This window comes from Gymnodraco acuticeps, unplaced genomic scaffold (genome assembly GCF_902827175.1).
Source record: "Gymnodraco acuticeps unplaced genomic scaffold, fGymAcu1.1, whole genome shotgun sequence".
In the NCBI taxonomy this organism is placed as follows: domain Eukaryota; kingdom Metazoa; phylum Chordata; class Actinopteri; order Perciformes; family Bathydraconidae; genus Gymnodraco; species Gymnodraco acuticeps.
In genome coordinates this window covers 91,092-109,817 of record NW_022991154.1, presented here as the reverse complement: position 1 = coordinate 109,817, position 18,726 = coordinate 91,092, and the positions used below count along the sequence as shown (strand labels likewise).

At 43.4% G+C, this 18,726-nt stretch overlaps 1 protein-coding gene across 1 annotated transcript; it reads right to left on the bottom strand.

Moving 5' to 3' along the window:
* Window positions 1-3,098: 3,098 nt before the first annotated feature.
* Window positions 3,099-16,969, bottom strand: LOC117560450 (mucin-5AC-like). Its single transcript, XM_034237301.1, has 2 exons — window positions 16,853-16,969; window positions 3,099-5,353 (listed from the first exon to the last, which is right to left on the bottom strand). Exons 1-2 carry the CDS (start codon window positions 16,914-16,916, stop codon window positions 3,312-3,314), a joined length of 2,106 nt encoding a protein of 701 aa, XP_034093192.1. The 5' UTR covers window positions 16,917-16,969; the 3' UTR covers window positions 3,099-3,311.
* Between the last annotated feature and the right edge of the window lie 1,757 nt (window positions 16,970-18,726).

Sequence of the window (18,726 nt, the reverse complement as noted above, 5' to 3'; positions counted from 1 at the left end):
TAGGAGCTGCAGTTGTTGCGAATTCAGTTGTGGTGGTTGCAGTTGTGGAGGCTGGAGTTGTGGAGGCTGTAGTCGTAGGTTCTGCAGTTGTGGAGGCTGCAGTTGTAGTTATTACCGTTGTGGGGGCTGCAGTAGTATGAAATGCAGTTGTTGTTGATGCAGTCGTGGGGTCCACAGTTGTAGGGAACCCAGTTGTAGCAGCTACAGTGGTAGGGCCTGCCGTTGTTGTAGCTGCAGTTGTATGGGCCGCGGTTGTGGGGGCTTCTGTTGAAGCGGTTTGAGTTGTTGGGGCTGCAGTTGTTGCGACTTCAGTTGTGGTGGTTGCAGTTGTAGAAGCTGCAGTCGTAGGAGTTGCAGTTGTGGACGATGCAGTTGTGGAGGCTGCGCTCGTAGGAGCTGAAGTTGTGGAGGCTGCACTCGTAGGAGCTGAAGTTGTGGAGGCTGCAGTTGCAGTTGTTACAGTTGTGGGGGCTACAGTTGTGGGGGTTGCAGTTGTTGCGACTTCAGTTGTGGTGGTTGCAGTTGTGGAGGCTGCAGTCGTAGGCTCTCGAGTTGTGGAGGGTGCAATTGTACTTGTTACAATAGTGGGGGCTACAGTTGTGGGGGTTGCAGTTGTAGGAGCTGCAGTTGTTGCGACTTCAGTTGTGGTTGTTGCAGTTATGGAGACTGGAGTTGCTGCAGTCGTGGGCTCTCCAGTTGTGGAGGGTGCAGTTGCAGTTGTAACAGTAGTAGGGGCTGAAGTTGTGGAGGCTGCACTCGTAGGAGCTGAAGTTGTGGAGGCTGCAGTTGCAGTTGTTACAGTTGTGGGGGCTACAGTTCTAGGCTCTCGAGTTGTGGAGGGTGCAGTTGTACTTGTTACAACAGTGGGGGCTACAGTGGGGGCTACAGTTGTGGCGGTTGCAGTTGTAGGAGCTGCAGTTGTTGCGACTTCAGTTGTGGTGGTTGCAGTTGTGGAGGCTGGAGTTGTGGAGGCTGTAGTCGTAGGTTCTCCAGTTGTGGAGGCTGCAGTTGTAGTTATTACCGTTGTGGGGGCTGCAGTAGTATGAAATGCAGTTGTTGTAGATGCAGTCGTGGGGTCCACAGTTGTAGGGAACCCAGTTGTAGCAGCTACAGTGGTAGGGCCTGCCGTTGTTGTAGCTGCAGTTGTATTGGCCGCGGTTGTGGGGGCTTCTGTTGAAGTGGTTTGAGTTGTTGGGGCTGCAGTTGTTGCGACTTCAGTAGTGGTGGTTGTAGTTGTAGAAGCTGTAGTCGTATGAGTTTCAGTTGTGGAGGCTGCAGTTGTGGAGGCTGCGCTCGTAAGAGGTGAAGTTGTGGAGGCTGCACTCGTAGGAGCTGAAGTTGTGGAGGCTGCAGTTGTAGTTGTTACAGTTGTGGGGGCTACAGTTGTGGGGGCTACAGTTGTGGGGGTTGCAGTTGTTGCGACTTCAGTTGTGGTGGTTGTAGTTGTGGAGGCTGCAGTCGTAGGCTCTCGAGTTGTGGAGGCTGCAGTTGTAGTTGTTACAGTTGTGGGGGCTACAGTTGTGGGGGTTGCAGTTGTTGCGACTTCAGTTGTGGTGGTTGCAGTTGTGGAGGCTGCAGTCGTAGGCTCTCGAGTTGTGGAGGGTGCAGTTGTGCTTGTTACAATAGTGGGGGCTACAGTTGTGGGGGTTGCAGTTGTAGGAGCTGCAGTTGTTGCGACTTCAGTTGTGGTTGTTGCAGTTGTGGAGACTGGAGTTGCTGCAGTCGTGGGCTCTCCAGTTGTGGAGGCTGCAGTTGTAGTTGTTACAGTTGTGGGGGCTACAGTTGTGGGGGTTGCAGTTGTTGCGACTTCAGTTGTGGTGGTTGCAGTTGTGGAGGCTGCAGTCGTAGGCTCTCGAGTTGTGGAGGGTGCAGTTGTACTTGTTACAATAGTGGGGGCTACAGTTGTGGGGGTTGCAGTTGTAGGAGCTGCAGTTGTTGCGACTTCAGTTGTGGTTGTTGCAGTTGTGGAAACTGGAGTTGCTGCAGTCGTGGGCTGTCCAGTTGTGGAGGCTGCAGTTGTAGTTGTTACAGTTGTGGGGGCTAGAGTTGTGGGGGTTGCACTTGTAGGAGCTGCAGTTGTTGTTACTTCAGTTGTGGTGGTTGCAGTTGTGGAGGCTGGAGTTGTGGCGGCTGCAGTCATAGGCTCTCCAGTTGTGGAGGGTGCTGTTGCAGTTGTTACAGTTGTGGGGGCTACAGTTGTGGGGGTTGTAGTTGTAGGAGCTGCAGTTGTTGCGACTTCAGTTGTGGTGGTTGCAGTTGTGGAGGCTGGAGTTGTGGAGGCTGTAGTCGTAGGTTCTCCAGTTGTGGAGGCTGCAGTTGTAGTTATTACCGTTGTGGGGGCTGCAGTAGTATGAAATGCAGTTGTTGTAGATGCAGTCGTGGGGTCCACAGTTGTAGGGAACCTAGTTGTAGCAGCTACAGTGGTAGGGCCTGCCGTTGTTGTAGCTGCAGTTGTATGGGCCACGGTTGTGGGGGCTTCTGTTGAAGCGGTTTGAGTTGTTGGGGCTGCAGTTGTTGCGACTTCAGTTGTGGTGGTTGCAGTTGTAGAAGCTGCAGTCGTATGAGTTGCAGTTGTGGAGGCTGCAGTTGTGGAGGCTGCGCTCATAGGAGCTGCAGTTGTGGAGGCTGCACTCGTAGGAGCGGAAGTTGTGGAGGCTGCAGTTGTAGTTGTTACAGTTTTGGGGGCTACAGGTGTGGGGGTTGCAGTTGTTGCGACTTCAGTTGTGGTGGTTGCAGTTGTGGAGGCTGCATTCGTATGCTCTTGAGTTGTGGAGGGTGCAGTTGTACTTGTTACAATAGTGGGGGCTACAGTTGTGGGGGTTGCAGTTGTGGGGGTTGCAGTTGAAGGAGCTGCAGTTGTAGGAGCTGCAGTTGTTGCGACTTCAGTTGTGGTTGTTGCAGTTGTGGAGACTGGAGTTGCTGCAGTCGTGGGCTCTCCAGTTGTGGAGGGTGCAGTTGCAGTTGTAACAGTAGTGGGGGCTAGAGTTGTGGGGGTTGCACTTGTAGGAGCTGCAGTTGTTGCGACTTCAGTTGTGGAGGCTGGAGTTGTGGAGGCTGCAGTCATAGGCTCTCCAGTTGTGGAGGGTGCAGTTGTAGCTGTTACAGTTGTGGGGGCTACAGTTGTGGGAGTTGCAGTTGTTGCAGCTACAGTGGCAGTTGCTGCCGTTGTTATAGCTGCAGTTGTATGGGCCGCGGTTGTGGAGGCTGCAGTCGTAGGCTCTCGAGTTGTGGACGGTGCAGTTATACTTGTTACAATAGTGGGGGCTACAGTTGTGGGGGTTGCAGTTGTAGGAGCTGCAGTTGTTGCGACTTCAGTTGTGGTTGTTGCAGTTGTGGAAACTGGAGTTGCTGCAGTCGTGGGCTGTCCAGTTGTGGAGGGCTGCAGTTGTAGTTGTTACAGTTGTGGGGGCTAGAGTTGTGGGGGTTGCACTTGTAGGAGCTGCAGTTGTTGTTACTTCAGTTGTGGTGGTTGCAGTTGTGGAGGCTGGAGTTGTGGCGGCTGCAGTCATAGGCTCTCCAGTTGTGGAGGGTGCTGTTGCAGTTGTTACAGTTGTGGGGGCTACAGTTGTGGGGGTTGCAGTTGTAGGAGCTGCAGTTGTTGCGACTTCAGTTGTGGTGGTTGCAGTTGTGGAGGCTGAAGTTGTGGAGGCTGTAGTCGTAGGTTCTCCAGTTGTGGAGGCTGCAGTTGTAGTTATTACCGTTGTGGGGGCTGCAGTAGTATGAAATGCAGTTGTTGTTGATGCAGTCGTGGGGTCCACAGTTGTAGGGAACCCAGTTGTAGCAGCTACAGTGGTAGGGCCTGCCGTTGTTGTAGCTGCAGTTGTATGGGCCGCGGTTGTGGGGGCTTCTGTTGAAGCGGTTTGAGTTGTTGGGGCTGCAGTTGTTGCGACTTCAGTTGTGGTGGTTGCAGTTGTAGAAGCTGCAGTCTTAGGAGTTGCAGTTGTGGAGGCTGCAGTTGTGGAGGCTGCGCTCATAGGAGCTGCAGTTGTGGAGGCTGCAGTTGTGGAGGCTGCGCTCATAGGAGCTGCAGTTGTGGAGGCTGCACTCGTAGGAGCGGAAGTTGTGGAGGCTGCAGTTGTAGTTGTTACAGTTTTGGGGGCTACAGGTGTGGGGGTTGCAGTTGTTGCGACTTCAGTTGTGGTGGTTGCAGTTTTGGAGGCTGCAGTCGTATGCTCTTGAGTTGTGGAGGGTGCAGTTGTACTTGTTACAATAGTGGGGGCTACAGTTGTGGGGGTTGCAGTTGTGGGGGTTGCAGTTGTAGGAGCTGCAGTTGTTGCGACTTTAGTTGTGGTGGTTGCAGTTGTGGAGGCTGGAGTTGCTGCAGTCGTGGGCTCTCCAGTTGTGGAGGGTGCAGTTGCCGTTGTAACAGTAGTGGGGGCTAGAGTTGTGGGGGTTGCACTTGTAGGAGCTGCAGTTGTTGCGACTTCAGTTGTGGTGGTTGCAGTTGTGGAGGCTGGAGTTGTGGAGGCTGCAGTCATAGACTCTCCAGTTGTGGAGGGTGCAGTTGTAGCTGTTACAGTTGTGGGGGCTACAGTTGTGGGAGTTGCAGTTGTTGCAGCTACAGTGGCAGTTGCTGCCGTTGTTATAGCTGCAGTTGTATGGGCCGCGGTTGTGGGGGCTTCTGTTGAAGCGGTTTGAGTTGTTGGGGCTGAAGTTGTTGCGACTTCAGTTGTAGTGGTTGCAGTTGTAGAAGCTGCAGTCGTAGGAGTTGCAATTGTGGAGGCTGCAGTTGTTGAGACTGTAGTTATGGGGGTTGCAGTTGTTGCGACTTCAGTTGTAGTGGTTACAGTTGTAGGGGCTATCGTTGTGGGAGCTACAGCTGTGGGTGCTACAGTTGTGAGGGTTGGAGTTGTTACGACTTCAGTTATTGTGGTTCCAATTGTAGTAGGTGGAGTTGTGGGGGCTGCAATTGTGCGAGCTGCAGTTATATGGCCTTCAGTTGTAGGGGTTGGAGATGTGGGGCCCGCAGTTGTGGAGGCTAAACTGGTAATACCCTCAGTTGTATGAGCTGCAGCTGTGGCTGCTACAGTTGTAGGAGCAGCAGTTGTGGGGGCTACAGTCATGGGGGCAGCTGTAGGAGCTTCACTCGTATGACCTGCAGTTGTATGAGTTGCAGTTGTTGGCGTTGTAGTTGTTGGAGATGCAGTGTTGGTTCCTGTTACTGGAGAGGTAGGGGCTGCAGTTGTGGCTGTTGAAATGAGGGATGTGGTAGTTGAAACTGGATTGTTGGGGCTTGTAGTTGTCGTGGTTGAAATTGTAGTTGAGGTGGCAGCAGGTGTAGTGGTTGAAACTGGAGTTGTGGTGGTTACACTTGAAAATGGAGTTGGGCTGGTGGCACTTGTTGTAGATGAACCTGTAGTTGTAGTTGCAGCCATTGTGATAATATAGAATACTTTTAGAAAATATATCATATCTATAACCATCTATAACATCTCTCTTTATCCTTAAAGGTCCCATGTCATGGCCATTTCTACTGATCATAATTCCATTGTTGAGGTCTACTAGAATAGATTTACATTGTTCAATGCTCCAAAATCACATTGGTTTTCTCATACAGCATCTCTATATAGTTTTTTTTTTTTTTTTATAGTTTTTTTTTTTCAGTTATAAAATAAACAGACATTGCTCCAGATAACAGAACATACAACAAAACATGTAACAACAAACAACTAAACAAAACGTAATGGGGGGGGGGGATGCAAGGAGGACTTCCTAAGACAGCTGATTGTGGACAGGACATTACCAACACAATACATTATACATTACACAGGAGATGCCATATTGACAGGGTCAGATAGGAGAGCTGCGGACAGTGAACCGCAATCCTCCTGTCTCCCCTCAAAATCCCCCAGCAGAGAAGCTGCACGCTCCATATTCAGTAGGTCCAGATACTCCCTCAGCCATGAGTCCCTAGTAAAGCAGGCTGGTTTGCGTTCCTTCCAGTTTAGTAGGATGAGTCTTTTTGTGGCTAAACAGCCCAATGTCCAGAGCCGATCGGCAGTCCTTGCAACATTGCCATCTGGCTTGAGACCCAGTAGACATGCAATGGGACATGTAGGGAAATGAACTTTTAAAGATTCAGACATTAATGATATTACTTCTGACCAAAGTTTTTTTACCGCTGGGCATTCCCAGAGCAGGTGCAACAATGTACCTCGCTTGCCACATTCATGCCAGCATAAGTCTCTGTGTTTATTGTCCATCTTGGATTTTGTAACAGGGGTGATGTATGCTCTATTGAGAATTTTGAACTGTATGATCCTGAATCTTACACATTTAGAAGAGAACATAGCTGACCTCCAAATAGAGTTCCATTGCAAAGCAGACAGAGAGATATTCAAGGCATGCTCCCAGGACAGTTGGACAGAAGAATAGGTATTCGGGGCAGCCCTAGATAATAATTTATAAATGTTAGAGACCACACCGGATTATATGATTGCTTTCTTGAGGCGCTGGTCCTCTTCCATACATGAAGCAGGCATGGCTCCCTCCTTACATTTTGTACTAATAATAGATGCTAGTTGTGCATTGTAGAGTTATATTTGTATTTATTCATGTTAGCAAACTATGGATAAGCTTAAAATGAGAATAATTTGGGTAAAACTGTGAGCTGCATTTGGGGCCTTTTGACATGTGTTTTTGAGGACAAAGGAAGATGTGGGGGAGGTGTAGGTATGCAGGCCTTGAGACTTTTGGTTGTAAGGTGAGCCTGTTTGGTTTCCTGCTGGCCAGCGTTGCGTCTCCCAATGAGATGACCTGAAAAGATGACCAGCTGACCTAACACCAAACCCCTCCTTCTTACTCTGGTATATATCCGGTGGATCCCTGGCGTTCGGTCTCTCTTCACATGCTGCCTCGAGCGAAAGGATGTCCGCAGCACGCGAACCAGGGCAGGAGTAAGCCGGCATTACTCCTTAAGCATTACAATATAACTGTAATATATCATGTTGTATTGTAATGATTGTATTGCATTGTCATATTGCCATTAAAGTAGATTATTGTTAACGGTTACTTTGTAGATATGGATTCCTTCCTGTATTATAACCAGCTTCATAGGAACGCGCGGAGATTTGAAAAGCGGACCAGTTATCCCTCCAAATCTCCAACAAAATGGTGACCCGACGTCTAGATATAACGAAGCTGGGGAAGAATTCAGACGCTTTCAAACATCTCAGACAATCAGCAGGATTCTGCAACTCTGCAAATAAGGTAAGCAGACGATGAAAATCGCCTGTCTGTAATTGGATACGCTAAAACTTTAGGATTGTCTGTAGGCGTTTCACAGTGTTTTTAAAGTTTAAATGGAATATACAATGCATATTTTACTATGTTAGGAAAGTTATATACAAAACGTAAACGTTGATCGACAGGTAGACGAAAGTCCTGCGTGACGTAAAATAGAGCAGTTTGGCGTGGATCTACAGGTAGTTTATTCCTGAGTGGCGTGGAGATGGTGCAGTTTGTTTGGATGCGAGGTTTGATTCCTGCACGACAAAACCTGGAAACTCGATATATCAGATCGAGTCGCCGTTTAAAAACTGGGGTTTAAATAACAGATCAATGCTGAAAGCTTAAAGCCAGAGGTCTGTTATATATTAAATCGAGGGAGAGCGTTTCCCTTTGTCTGTAAACTTCTGCTGCTGCCATCTAGTGGCTGAAAGGGGGTATCACACCCTTGAAACTTCTGCTGCTGCCATCTAGTGGCTGAAAGGGGGTATCACACCCTTGAAACTTCTGCTGCTGCCATCTAGTGGCTGAAAGGGGGTATCACACCCTTGAAACTTCTGCGAGCTTAGAGTTTAGTCATTACATTGCTGGACAACGACAGCACCAGGAGATGAGTAAACTCAAGAATCTGTAGAGTGTAAATACATTGTGCAAAACACATTTTACACTCGAACTGTTTGCAAATTTAGACAATATAAATAAATGTTCAGAAAGAAGACATAGGCCTACACTTGATTCAAATTTCATTACTGTGATCCGATTGGTGTGCTCTGCAGGTTTACTATTGTTCGAAGTAACAGTGGGATTTAAAATGAGAGAAGATATGGAGATGTTCTTTCATAGTGTGTGGAATATGTGATGCTGGAAACATGTAAGTATTTCAGAGTTGTGTTGGGTAAATATGTAGCAATGGATGAAACAATTTTTGGAGTGAGTTTTTGTAATATCATTAGTAGACATTAATTATGTTGTTTAGATGGCATTTAACAACTAAGACAGATAGTATGATTAGATAGAGACAGAGTGGAAAGGGTTGGATTTATTTAACATCAGTGGGCTAGACTTCTTATAGGTAATGTGTACCGAGACCTGGACTCCCCCTCTGAGTTAGAAAGGCTTTGATCCCGACCCTCCAAGCAGACAACGAGACCTAACCCAACAGGAGACTCCTCCTTCTCCATCGTACAGACAGAGAACCAGAGCTGAACCAACAACGACCTGAGGCATCCAGAACCAAACCAGCATGCTGACAAAGAGGCAAACTCTCATCGGTCCCTCAAACAGGACATGAAGTTCCAAACTGCGCCGCGAGATTTGGCACAATAGACATGAGAGCAGAATCCGCCCTCCATAAAAACAGCAGAGAGACTGTAAAGGAGGAGTGCAACAACAGTGGCATGATGGGGCTGTAGATGTAACTGGGCCAATGGCTGCCTAAAAAAGTTACAGTGGATGGATTCAACAGCTGATGGACTGAAGAGAAGACAGAATCAGAGGAGTTGGCATGGTCGATTAGAAGTGAGGAGGCCGGGGTCACGGCTTGAGAAAACCAGGGGAGCAGGAAAGGAGAACGGGAATGAGTGAGTTACACATAAACACACTTATTCACAAAACGCACATTTAAATAACTTGAATTAACTTCATAAATACGTAAAGACAGAAAGATGTATTAATCATTTGGTAAATTAAAAATAGCAGTAAAGAGGAAACTATTAAAGTGAAATGATAATCATCCTAAAACACACTGACAGAGTAGAACCATATTCTTCAATATTTTCATCATGTTAACAAATCATTCTTTAAGACATTTTTATTCACGTGTGAATAAAGTAGTGATCTCATTGGTTACAATATTGATCACCATTAAAAGGATAGTTTTAGGAACCACTCTATAAGACAAATCTTTATTTGTATTAATAATGTTAAAGAGGGAGCTGGTGCCAAGTCACATATTAAATTCCAATCTAAAGTGTTGATTTCACCATTGTGGCATAGTTATTACCATAGGACTTCGGTTTTAAATCCTTGATAAAGGAGGGGAGTAATTGTTGCATGTTCGGACACCCAAGGTTCCACACACTGCTAAAAGACTTTAACATTGTTTTTTAAGTAGACCAGAATTATAATGAGCTATGAAATGCAGAGCGACACAGATCCTAGTAATGTTTTGACTCAAAATAATAGTTATGTACACAAGTTTCTGAAATAGATCATTAGACATTTTAATACTAATTAGGTGTAATTGGATTGCAGTAGTAGTGGTACTCGAAGGAAGTGAGTTTTGTACCAAGTTTCAGGAAAAGTGGGAGGCAGAAGTCCCAATGACAAGTGAGAATCATCTTGAAAATCATAGTTGAAATCGTGACATATTTTTGTAGACAAAGGATACTGGCCTATGCTGAAATGTCAAAGTCTCTGCAGAGCACGACACATGGCCAAAAAAGACGGAGACCAACTGACCTTTGACCCTGACCGACAGTGTAACTTGACAAGGCACTGTGGATGACTGACTCTGGGGTGAACCTGACCAAACTTGACATGACAACCAGACAGTGTGAGTGTGAATGTATGCCGGCATGTGATCAGTGTAACTGCATGATTCTAAAACAATAACTAACCAAGCATGTTTTTGGACTAACATATTATTTTGGAGCTCCAAGGGAAACGAGAGGTTTCCTAAAAATTCCACAAAAAGGGGAAACCGCACATGTGACCCGGTTATATTTTACTCTCACATGAGTTGGCGGTTTGCAAATTTAAAACTAAAATCTGAAGATTCTGTTTCTTTTAGGCCTAAAGGACGGAGAGGAACACTTCTTTCACTGAAGTGTTTACTGTGGAAATAATGATAATGATGTCAAATTGAAAATAATGTTCGTTATGTCCCTAACCAATTACCTGACAGTTTTTGTTCCCCTCCCATTACAGGCTTTTGTTACACATGATTTCATGTGTAAAAGGGGGGAGTGAGTATAATGTATAAATGTCAACATGGCTGTAAAATTCACAAGTTACATTTTTCTTTAAGGATTGACGGAAACCTTCCGCCCCAACCCAGATGTTCAAACTGAGCATTGAATGTAATTAACCTGCTCCATATCGAGGGGTAAGATACTGTTTGATGAATGTTGAGATGTTTCTAAATATTGATTTGAATTATAACAGGTAACAAAGAAGTAGTGGCCAAGGGGCTACTGTGAAACCGAAGAAGTTGACCTGTGATAGTTAAACAATGTTGTAATATTTTAACAGACATTAGAGTAACTGAGGTTTGAAATGTAGAAAGAACATATTACAGTTAAAGCTAAAACATAGTAATGTAATGAGACAGAATTTAATTTAGACAACATCATGTAACTAGCCTGGTAAAGGAGTAAAAGCCATAGACTTTATTATTTAGGTCATTATGGGGATATACATTTCATCTAAATTTATAATAGAAAGACATTTGATGACAGTTTGTTGGAATTCTGTATTCATTTTTTCAGCGTGATAATATCTAAGCACTGACAGGTAGAAGCAGTATCACCAGGAAATCATTCACTTTGTTAGCATCGTGATTTTGGTTGTTTTTGAATCCATAACATTAGTGTGTTTCTTTACCAGAAACATTAGCAGTTCATATTATATTTAGATTTTAAATAGGATTTCATTTAAAAATAAACACGGATGCTTGTCAGAAATTCAGAGCTATTGAAATATGTTATTTAGTTTACCTAAAGATGTTGAGGTTCTTATTTAGTTGGCACAATCCAAGTATTAAGATTCTGAAGCTGCACTGGCAGATAGGAGGTCTACAATTAATTTGGAAAACCTGTTTACAGACGGCTGTTGTTTCAAGACACCCCACCAACAGGCTCCAAGTGGGTCAAAACAGCTGAGCGTAGGCTTGAGGGAGTTGTATCAGATTTCTCCACACAGGTCGCTGGCGCCAAAAGGGGGACCCGAGAAGCACGAGGCCGACAGCAGAGTTCGTCTGGCTGAAAGTCATCAGGACAAAGTGGCTCAACCCCAGGCTCTCCGACCCCGACCGAGTGACCCAGCGGACCTCTTATGCCGTCTGCCTGGGAGAAAAGGGGGACAGCTCGTACCACGGGAGCCAGTGTGCGGCGGGGAAACCACCTACTAGGACCAGGGGACGACATCAGGACGGACGTGGCCCTGGCAGACGTGGACTACTCGGAAGCAGCAGACTGGAGGAGCAGGACCCTGGAGACATCTCTACAGCATCGACCCGGAAGCCGCCATCAGCGGGCCGGAGGACGAGGAGGAGGAAGACATCTCTCTAGCAGGCAGCCCAGAAGCTGCTGTCAGCGGATCGGAGGGACAAAGACATGGCAAGCCAGGACGGCACAGGGGACTTGTCGAGGCAGCAGAGGAATCTACTTCTCTCTGATCAGTGCCACCCGTGAAGGGAAAGCCGCATCTCCCCCTCCCTATTAGCTGTCCTTGTGGGCTATTCCTCCGAGGGGGGGGGCTGATGATTCTAGCACTCAGCTACCCCCTCATGGTTCCTTCACTGCCATGGAAAGTGGTGTTCTGTCTCCATGAAGGTTTCAAGTACTCTAAATACCAGCTTCGGATGGATTTACAGACACAGTAGAAAAGAATGACCGTGGGTATATTTCAAAATGCCTTGTCTAAGTTTATCTCTGGAGAAGGAGATAAAAAGGGGGATTTGTAGAGTTATATTTGTATTTATTCATGTTAGCAAACTATGGATAAGCTTAAAATGAGAATAATTTGGGTAAAACTGTGAGCTGCATTTGGGGCCTTTTGACATGTGTTTTTGAGGACAAAGGAAGATGTGGGGGAGGTGTAGGTATGCAGGCCTTGAGACTTTTGGTTGTAAGTTGAGCCTGTTTGGTATCCTGCTGGCCAGCGTTGCGTCTCCCAATGAGATGACCTGAAAAGATGACCAGCTGACCTAACACCAAACCCCTCCTTCTTACTCTGGTATATATCCGGTGGATCCCTGGCGTTCGGTCTCTCTTCACATGCTGCCTCGAGCGAAAGGATGTCCGCAGCACGCGAACCAGGGCAGGAGTAAGCCGGCATTACTCCTTAAGCATTACAATATAACTGTAATATATCATGTTGTATTGTAATGATTGTATTGCATTGTCATATTGCCATTAAAGTAGATTATTGTTAACGGTTACTTTGTAGATATGGATTCCTTCCTGTATTATAACCAGCTTCATAGGAACGCGCGGAGATTTGAAAAGCGGACCAGTTATCCCTTTTAATCTCCAACAGCATATGATAGAAAAGATGAGTCTGAGAGACCATACTGATTTTTGAGTTGTTGAAATGGAAGGGTTTGGTCTCTATATATCTGTCCAATTGTAGTAATACCAGCCCTCTGCCAGATATTATTACTTAAGGTACCTCCTCCTGCAGAAAGACAGGGGTTACTCCAAATGGGGCAACATGGTAAAGAGAGCCCCTCTATGTTGAGTCTCCTGTGCAGTTGCTTTACAATAGAGCATGAAAAGCGGATGATGGTATTATCCATTGAGGGTGGTGGTCTTGGGCAGTACCACATTGATGCCAGAGATATGTTTTGGTTTACAGACATGATGGATTGCTCCAGCCATTGCCAACTGCCTATCGGAGAGGCAATTTTGTACGCCCACGATAATGGATACTTTGCATTGAAGGACAGATAATACTGGAATACATCCGGGACTCCCAAACCTCCCATTGATCTTGGAATTATCAACTTATTATGTGCGATTCTGGGTTTTTTATTATTCCAAAGGAACTGAGTGAATAGGGATTTGATATCTTTAAACCATTTTAGTGGGAATTCAAGAGGGATAGAGGAGATAATATGAGAAAGCCTTGGGAGAACATTAATTTTCAAGGTTTCTGCTCTGCCCCATAGAGAAAGTGGTATGGCCATCCATCTGTTGATGTCCTCCTTAATGGACTGGAAAATAGCAGGGCCGTTAAGGCTAAAGATTTTAGAGATAGGAGAGACGATGTTAATTCCCAAATACCTCATTCCATTTGTTTTCCAAATAAAGGGGGTGTTCATTAGGTTGTGCTTATATGAGTTAAGTGGGATTGCTTCACTCTTGTTCCAATTTATCTTATATCCAGAGAAGCTGCCAAATAAATGTATCATATCAAGAACTGCGGGTATAGAGAGTGCTGGCTTGCTTAAAGTAAGAAGTATATCGTCAGCGTACATATTTAATTTGAAATCGTGTCCATGAATGTTCACACCATGTATGTCACCATTAGAGCGAATTGCACAGGCTAATGGTTCTAGAGCCATAATAAAAAGTAGGGGACTAACAGGACACCCTTGCCTCACGCCACGGTGTAAGGGGAAAGGTTTTGAGATTAATCCATTAGTTCTAACAGAAGAGAAGGGAGCGCTATACAAAGCCTTTACCCAGCTAATCAACTTGGGCCCAAAGCCACATTTTTGGAGCGTGTAAAATAGATATGCCCATTCTATTTGGTCAAAAGCTTTCTCAGCATCTAGTGATGCTGCAATCATTGGCAAATTGCTGGAGCTTGCTTCTAGGATAATCTGAAAAACCCTCCTCATGTTATTTGAGGACTGGCGGCCTGGAATGAAACCTACTTGGTCTAGATGGAACCACCTTCTCCAACCGGAGTGCCAGTATCTTGGTTAGAGTCACCGTTTAAAAGGCTTAAAGGGCGGTGGTTACCCATCAGAGAAGGATCTTTGCCCGGTTTAGGCAACAATTAAATAATGGCCCTGCTCATGGAGGGAGGCATGGCATCAGATTCTAATATTTCATTGAATAACAACAGTAAATACGGTGAAAGCTGTTCTTTAAAACATTTATAGAACTCTGTTCCAAAACCGTCGTCCCCTGGAGTTTTTCCTGATGCCATCTTCATGATTGCGTTTTCTATTTCATTTTGGGAAACGGGTGCCTCCATAGCAGATCTGTCAGCCAAGCTGACGCTAGGGAGGTTAAAACCTCCAAAAAAGCTATCTAAGGCTTCTTCGTTCAAGTTATTTTTTGTGCTATATAATTTAGAATAATAATTCTTGAAAGATTAATTGATTTTGGCTGCATCATACTGTAGCCTGTCATGCTCACCTCTGATCGCTAGAATAATCTGTCTGTTTTATATTTGTTTCAATCTATGAGCTAACATTTTCCCTGCTTTGTCTCCGGATTCAAAGTATGTTCTTCGTAAACGAAAAAGAGCAAAAGCTGTCTCCTCATGTACAAGTTTCTGCAAATTAGTCCTAGCGGTGAGAAGTGAGTTTCTTAGATCTAAATTGGATGGGTCTAGCATATGCTGCTCTTCTAGAGTCTTGAGTTTAAAGTTTAATTGGGATTTCACCTCTCTGCGCTTTTTATTCTTTGCCGAGGAGAAACTAATTAACCAGCCCCTGCATGTTGCTTTAAAAGCCTCCCAGACAGTGGTGACGCTTGGTACAGAATTTAGATTAATCTCAAAGAAATCTAAAATGTGGTCTTTAATGAGCAGTGTGCATTTTTCATTTTTGAGTAGAGATGTATTAAGTCGCCACTGTTTGGATTTGCAAGGGTTGGTTGGAGGGAAAAATGTGACAGATACCGCAGCATGATCACTTCATAATATACTATGCATTTTGATCTCAATAACATTCTGGAATTTGAAGACATCATTATGTAATCTATCCTTGAGTAGGAGTTATGCGCACCGGAATAGAAAGAATACTCTCGAGCATCTGGGTGCACTAGGCGCCACACATCTGTAATACCGAGCTCGGATTGGAAGCGGCGGAAATGTTTTTATCTGAAGGGAGAGGGTGGCTGGATCGATCCACTTTAGGGTCACAGACAGAGTTGAAATCGCCACCTATAATAAGAGGACCCTCTATGGACTGCAATATCTTTGGGCACAGCAAGGTAAAGAATTTAGATTGTAAACTATTTGGAGCATACACATTCACTAATGTCACTATTTCATTCTGTAGCAAACCTGAGACAATTACATATCTTCCCTCTTGATCAACATGTACATTGGATGATTTGAAAGGCATATTCTTAGAAATTAAAATACTGACTCCTCTACTAGCTTTTCCTCCAGGGGAAGAGAATATCTGCCCTACCCAATTCTGTCTTAGTTTTTTAGATTCCATCGCATTCAAATGAGTCTCCTGTAGCATAGCAATATCACAATTTAGAGACTTTAAGTACAACAAAATCTTATGTCTTTTGATTGGATTCTGAATTCCATTTACTCATCTCTGTATAGTAGCCTATGTGTATTCATTCTCTGTCACACGCTTTGTTGGAGCGCCTGCCCCCCCCCCCCTCCTTATGAGCCTACTGTGCTCTGATGTGTGTTTATGTGTTACAATGACGTTTGTTAGCAACCAGAAAAAGACACCAGTAATGACAAACAGATGGGGTCTGGGTGCCGTGTTGGCGGGACGTTGTGGGGCTCGCTGCTCCGCCCTTTGAGGCTCGAGGAGCGGACAGTGTGAGCTGTATTGCTGGTGATGTTTCCTGGATACTGTGTGGGGTCTGCGAGACAGCGAAGCACCGAGGAACTCAGCCCGAGCACACACACACACTCACAGCCTGGCTGTGAGTGTGTGTGTGTGCTCCAACGAGGCATTCTGGGGCAGCATAGACAGGTATTTTCTGTGTTAGAGTTGTACTCGCTACAGGGTGAACTTTGAGGGTTTATGACTTTGCAGACCGTTTACATGCAGAAAAAGCTACATAACACACAAGGGGACGGGTAATAACCGGAAAAGCATGACATGGGACCTTTAATAACAAATCTCACCAAGGAGCTCAGTCTTTTGTACACTCAACACATGGAACATTGATTTCGATTAAATTAAATTGTCAGCACATAATTGTATTAGGTTAGTTGAAAACCATACTATTACATTGAACCTCATATGTTTGTATTTAAACTTGATATTGCTTTCAACTAACCTGTACAATTATGTATAATCTGTTACAAAAAACCACTAAAGTCAATTTTTCAATCTTTTGAATGCAGGTATCTCAGTGTGTTCAACTGTCACCAAACAGTTCAACAACTATTTTTGGGGTTTTGAACATCCTTGTTCCTAAAATGATCCTAAAGTGTTCTGTATTCTGCATAATTTAACACTGACTGTAAATTAAATGTCTAACACAAAGATGATAAAACCTAGACAGATGTTGAGTGCTAAGATTTTTGTTTACAAGATTTACAATTGGATACAATGTTTAGCAGAAATACATTTCATAATGAAGAAGTGATTTGCTCAGGATTTATTTATAATCTCTTGTTATTTATTCTTCAAGGTCCTTGACAGAGGATCATTCAGAATACCATCTTGGAATTTATACAGAGCAAATGATTAAGCTCTACCACATTTTTATTAAATGATTACATTATATTTTAACAGGCTTTAGGAAAACAGTTAAATGTGTTTGCATTTTTCTAATTAATAATAGTATTACAGTTTCTAACAACAACATTTAAGTTTCAACTAAAGTTTATTTCAGGAGCGAGCAATAGTAGGCAATAACAGATCGCAATATATTATAAAATATCAAACACAAACACATGTAAGAAAGAAAATACAACCCATACCAAAACAGTGAAAGCCATAAAGAATATCACTAATAATTACCTTGTCCAATAGCAACATAAAAATATCCAAATAAAAATATCCAACAGAGGATTTTTCTTTCCATGTTGACCAGTGTTAATTCTCACAACTCCAGGTATAGTGAAGTCCTTCGTCAATGATTACCCTCTGCGCTTAGTTTGTGAATTAGCCCTCCCTCAGCTTTGGAGGGAGTGACCAATCTTAGTAACAGAGGTTACTTTCAAATAACCTGAAAAACCAGGTAACACAGATTACAAAATAAAAGACTCTACAAACTAAATCATTAAAACAAACAATTGAATAAAGTATCTCAGTTATCTTTCAGCATGCAGCAATAATCCTGTTTTATTCTGATGTCTTAGTTAACTACTGAATTAATCAGCCTTTAGTTGGAAAGTCTGAGTAGTCTTTTATTCAGTCACATTGTGGTTTTTAGTTTGAATGCTTTTCATCACTGAAATTACCCTTTTTTAAAGCTTGACAATTCACCTTGATATTTATCCTATATGTATTATGAATGATTTTAGTTTGTAGTAACTATAATAATTGCGTGACACTGTTACTATTATGTAAACACAACTGAACTTGAGTCAAAATGTTTTCTCTATGAGAAAAAAACAAGTAATACATCAGAAACATAAGGGGAATTATTTTTGGTTGCACTAATTTAAATGCATAAAATCAAAACATACTGTATTTACCAAACAGTTTTTTATAACTCCAAGAAACACTTAAAACATTTAAGAGGTTAAAACTGTCAAACTAATATTTTGCGAACATAACGATGCATGCGAGTTTGATATTCCAGCAAAGATCTTTTTGGTTTTAGATCTGCTTTAGCTTGTTTCAGGAAAACTGAAGATTACATGGAATGGGGAAAAACGTGGGCTCGGCCAAGGCCAAAACCAGATCAGTGTCAGTGTCAAGGTTGTCAAACAGGTTTCTTATCCTTGTAACGCTATTCCTCTATTTATCAACACATCTGCTCATACTATTCTACATTATGGTAACCTGTGCTGAGGCCCTTATTTTGTGCTAGCTTATAGAAAATAGTAATGATCTGTTGTTGCTGTGAAATAGTCAAAAAGAACAATATTGCAAAACTGTCCTTTTACATTTTGGGGGGTATTTCCTTTTTTGTTACTTTCTAATCCTAACTTTAGGCAATATTTGTAACAAGTTACTCTGCAGATTGAGATTAATAATACAACATATAAGCAATGAATAAATTGTTATATAATTATTCAAGATTCAAGGATTTATTTATTTTCATATGCACAACAGCTGCAGCGTAGTTGTTGGTTAGTTAAACATATTAAGTCCCATGCTCCTCCAACAATGTAATGTACAGTATACTTATGACATACAAATAAATATAGAAATAAAATAGTGCAAGAGACACAATGGTGCAAGGAACATCTCAGAATAAGCCAAATAAATACTTATACACTACTAGAATAAGATAAAACAGACTGTACAATTAAACACTGTCAGGTAAAATAAAAATACGGTATACTGTAAAAGTATATGAATATGGGGATTTGTGATAAACAGCTGTGTGTACTTTAAAAATATGAAAGTACTAACATTTCATAGAGCTTAGGAGTGCAACAGTCTTATTGCCATGTGGGAAAAAATGTATCCCTGAGTCTGGTGGTCTTGGCCCAGATACTGCAGTTCGATCTGCCTGACAGCAGATTTGATTCTGATTTGATTTATTTGCAGAAATAAAATGCATCAATAATTTAAATCCGTTCTTATAATTTATGATATTTAAAAATGTTTCATTCTGCACGAAGAATATTTTGAAAATGTTCTACTTTGAGTAGGCTATATATTAAGCGTATAATGTTGCATTCTACATTTTAATGCAGGACTTGACATTTGACCCGTTA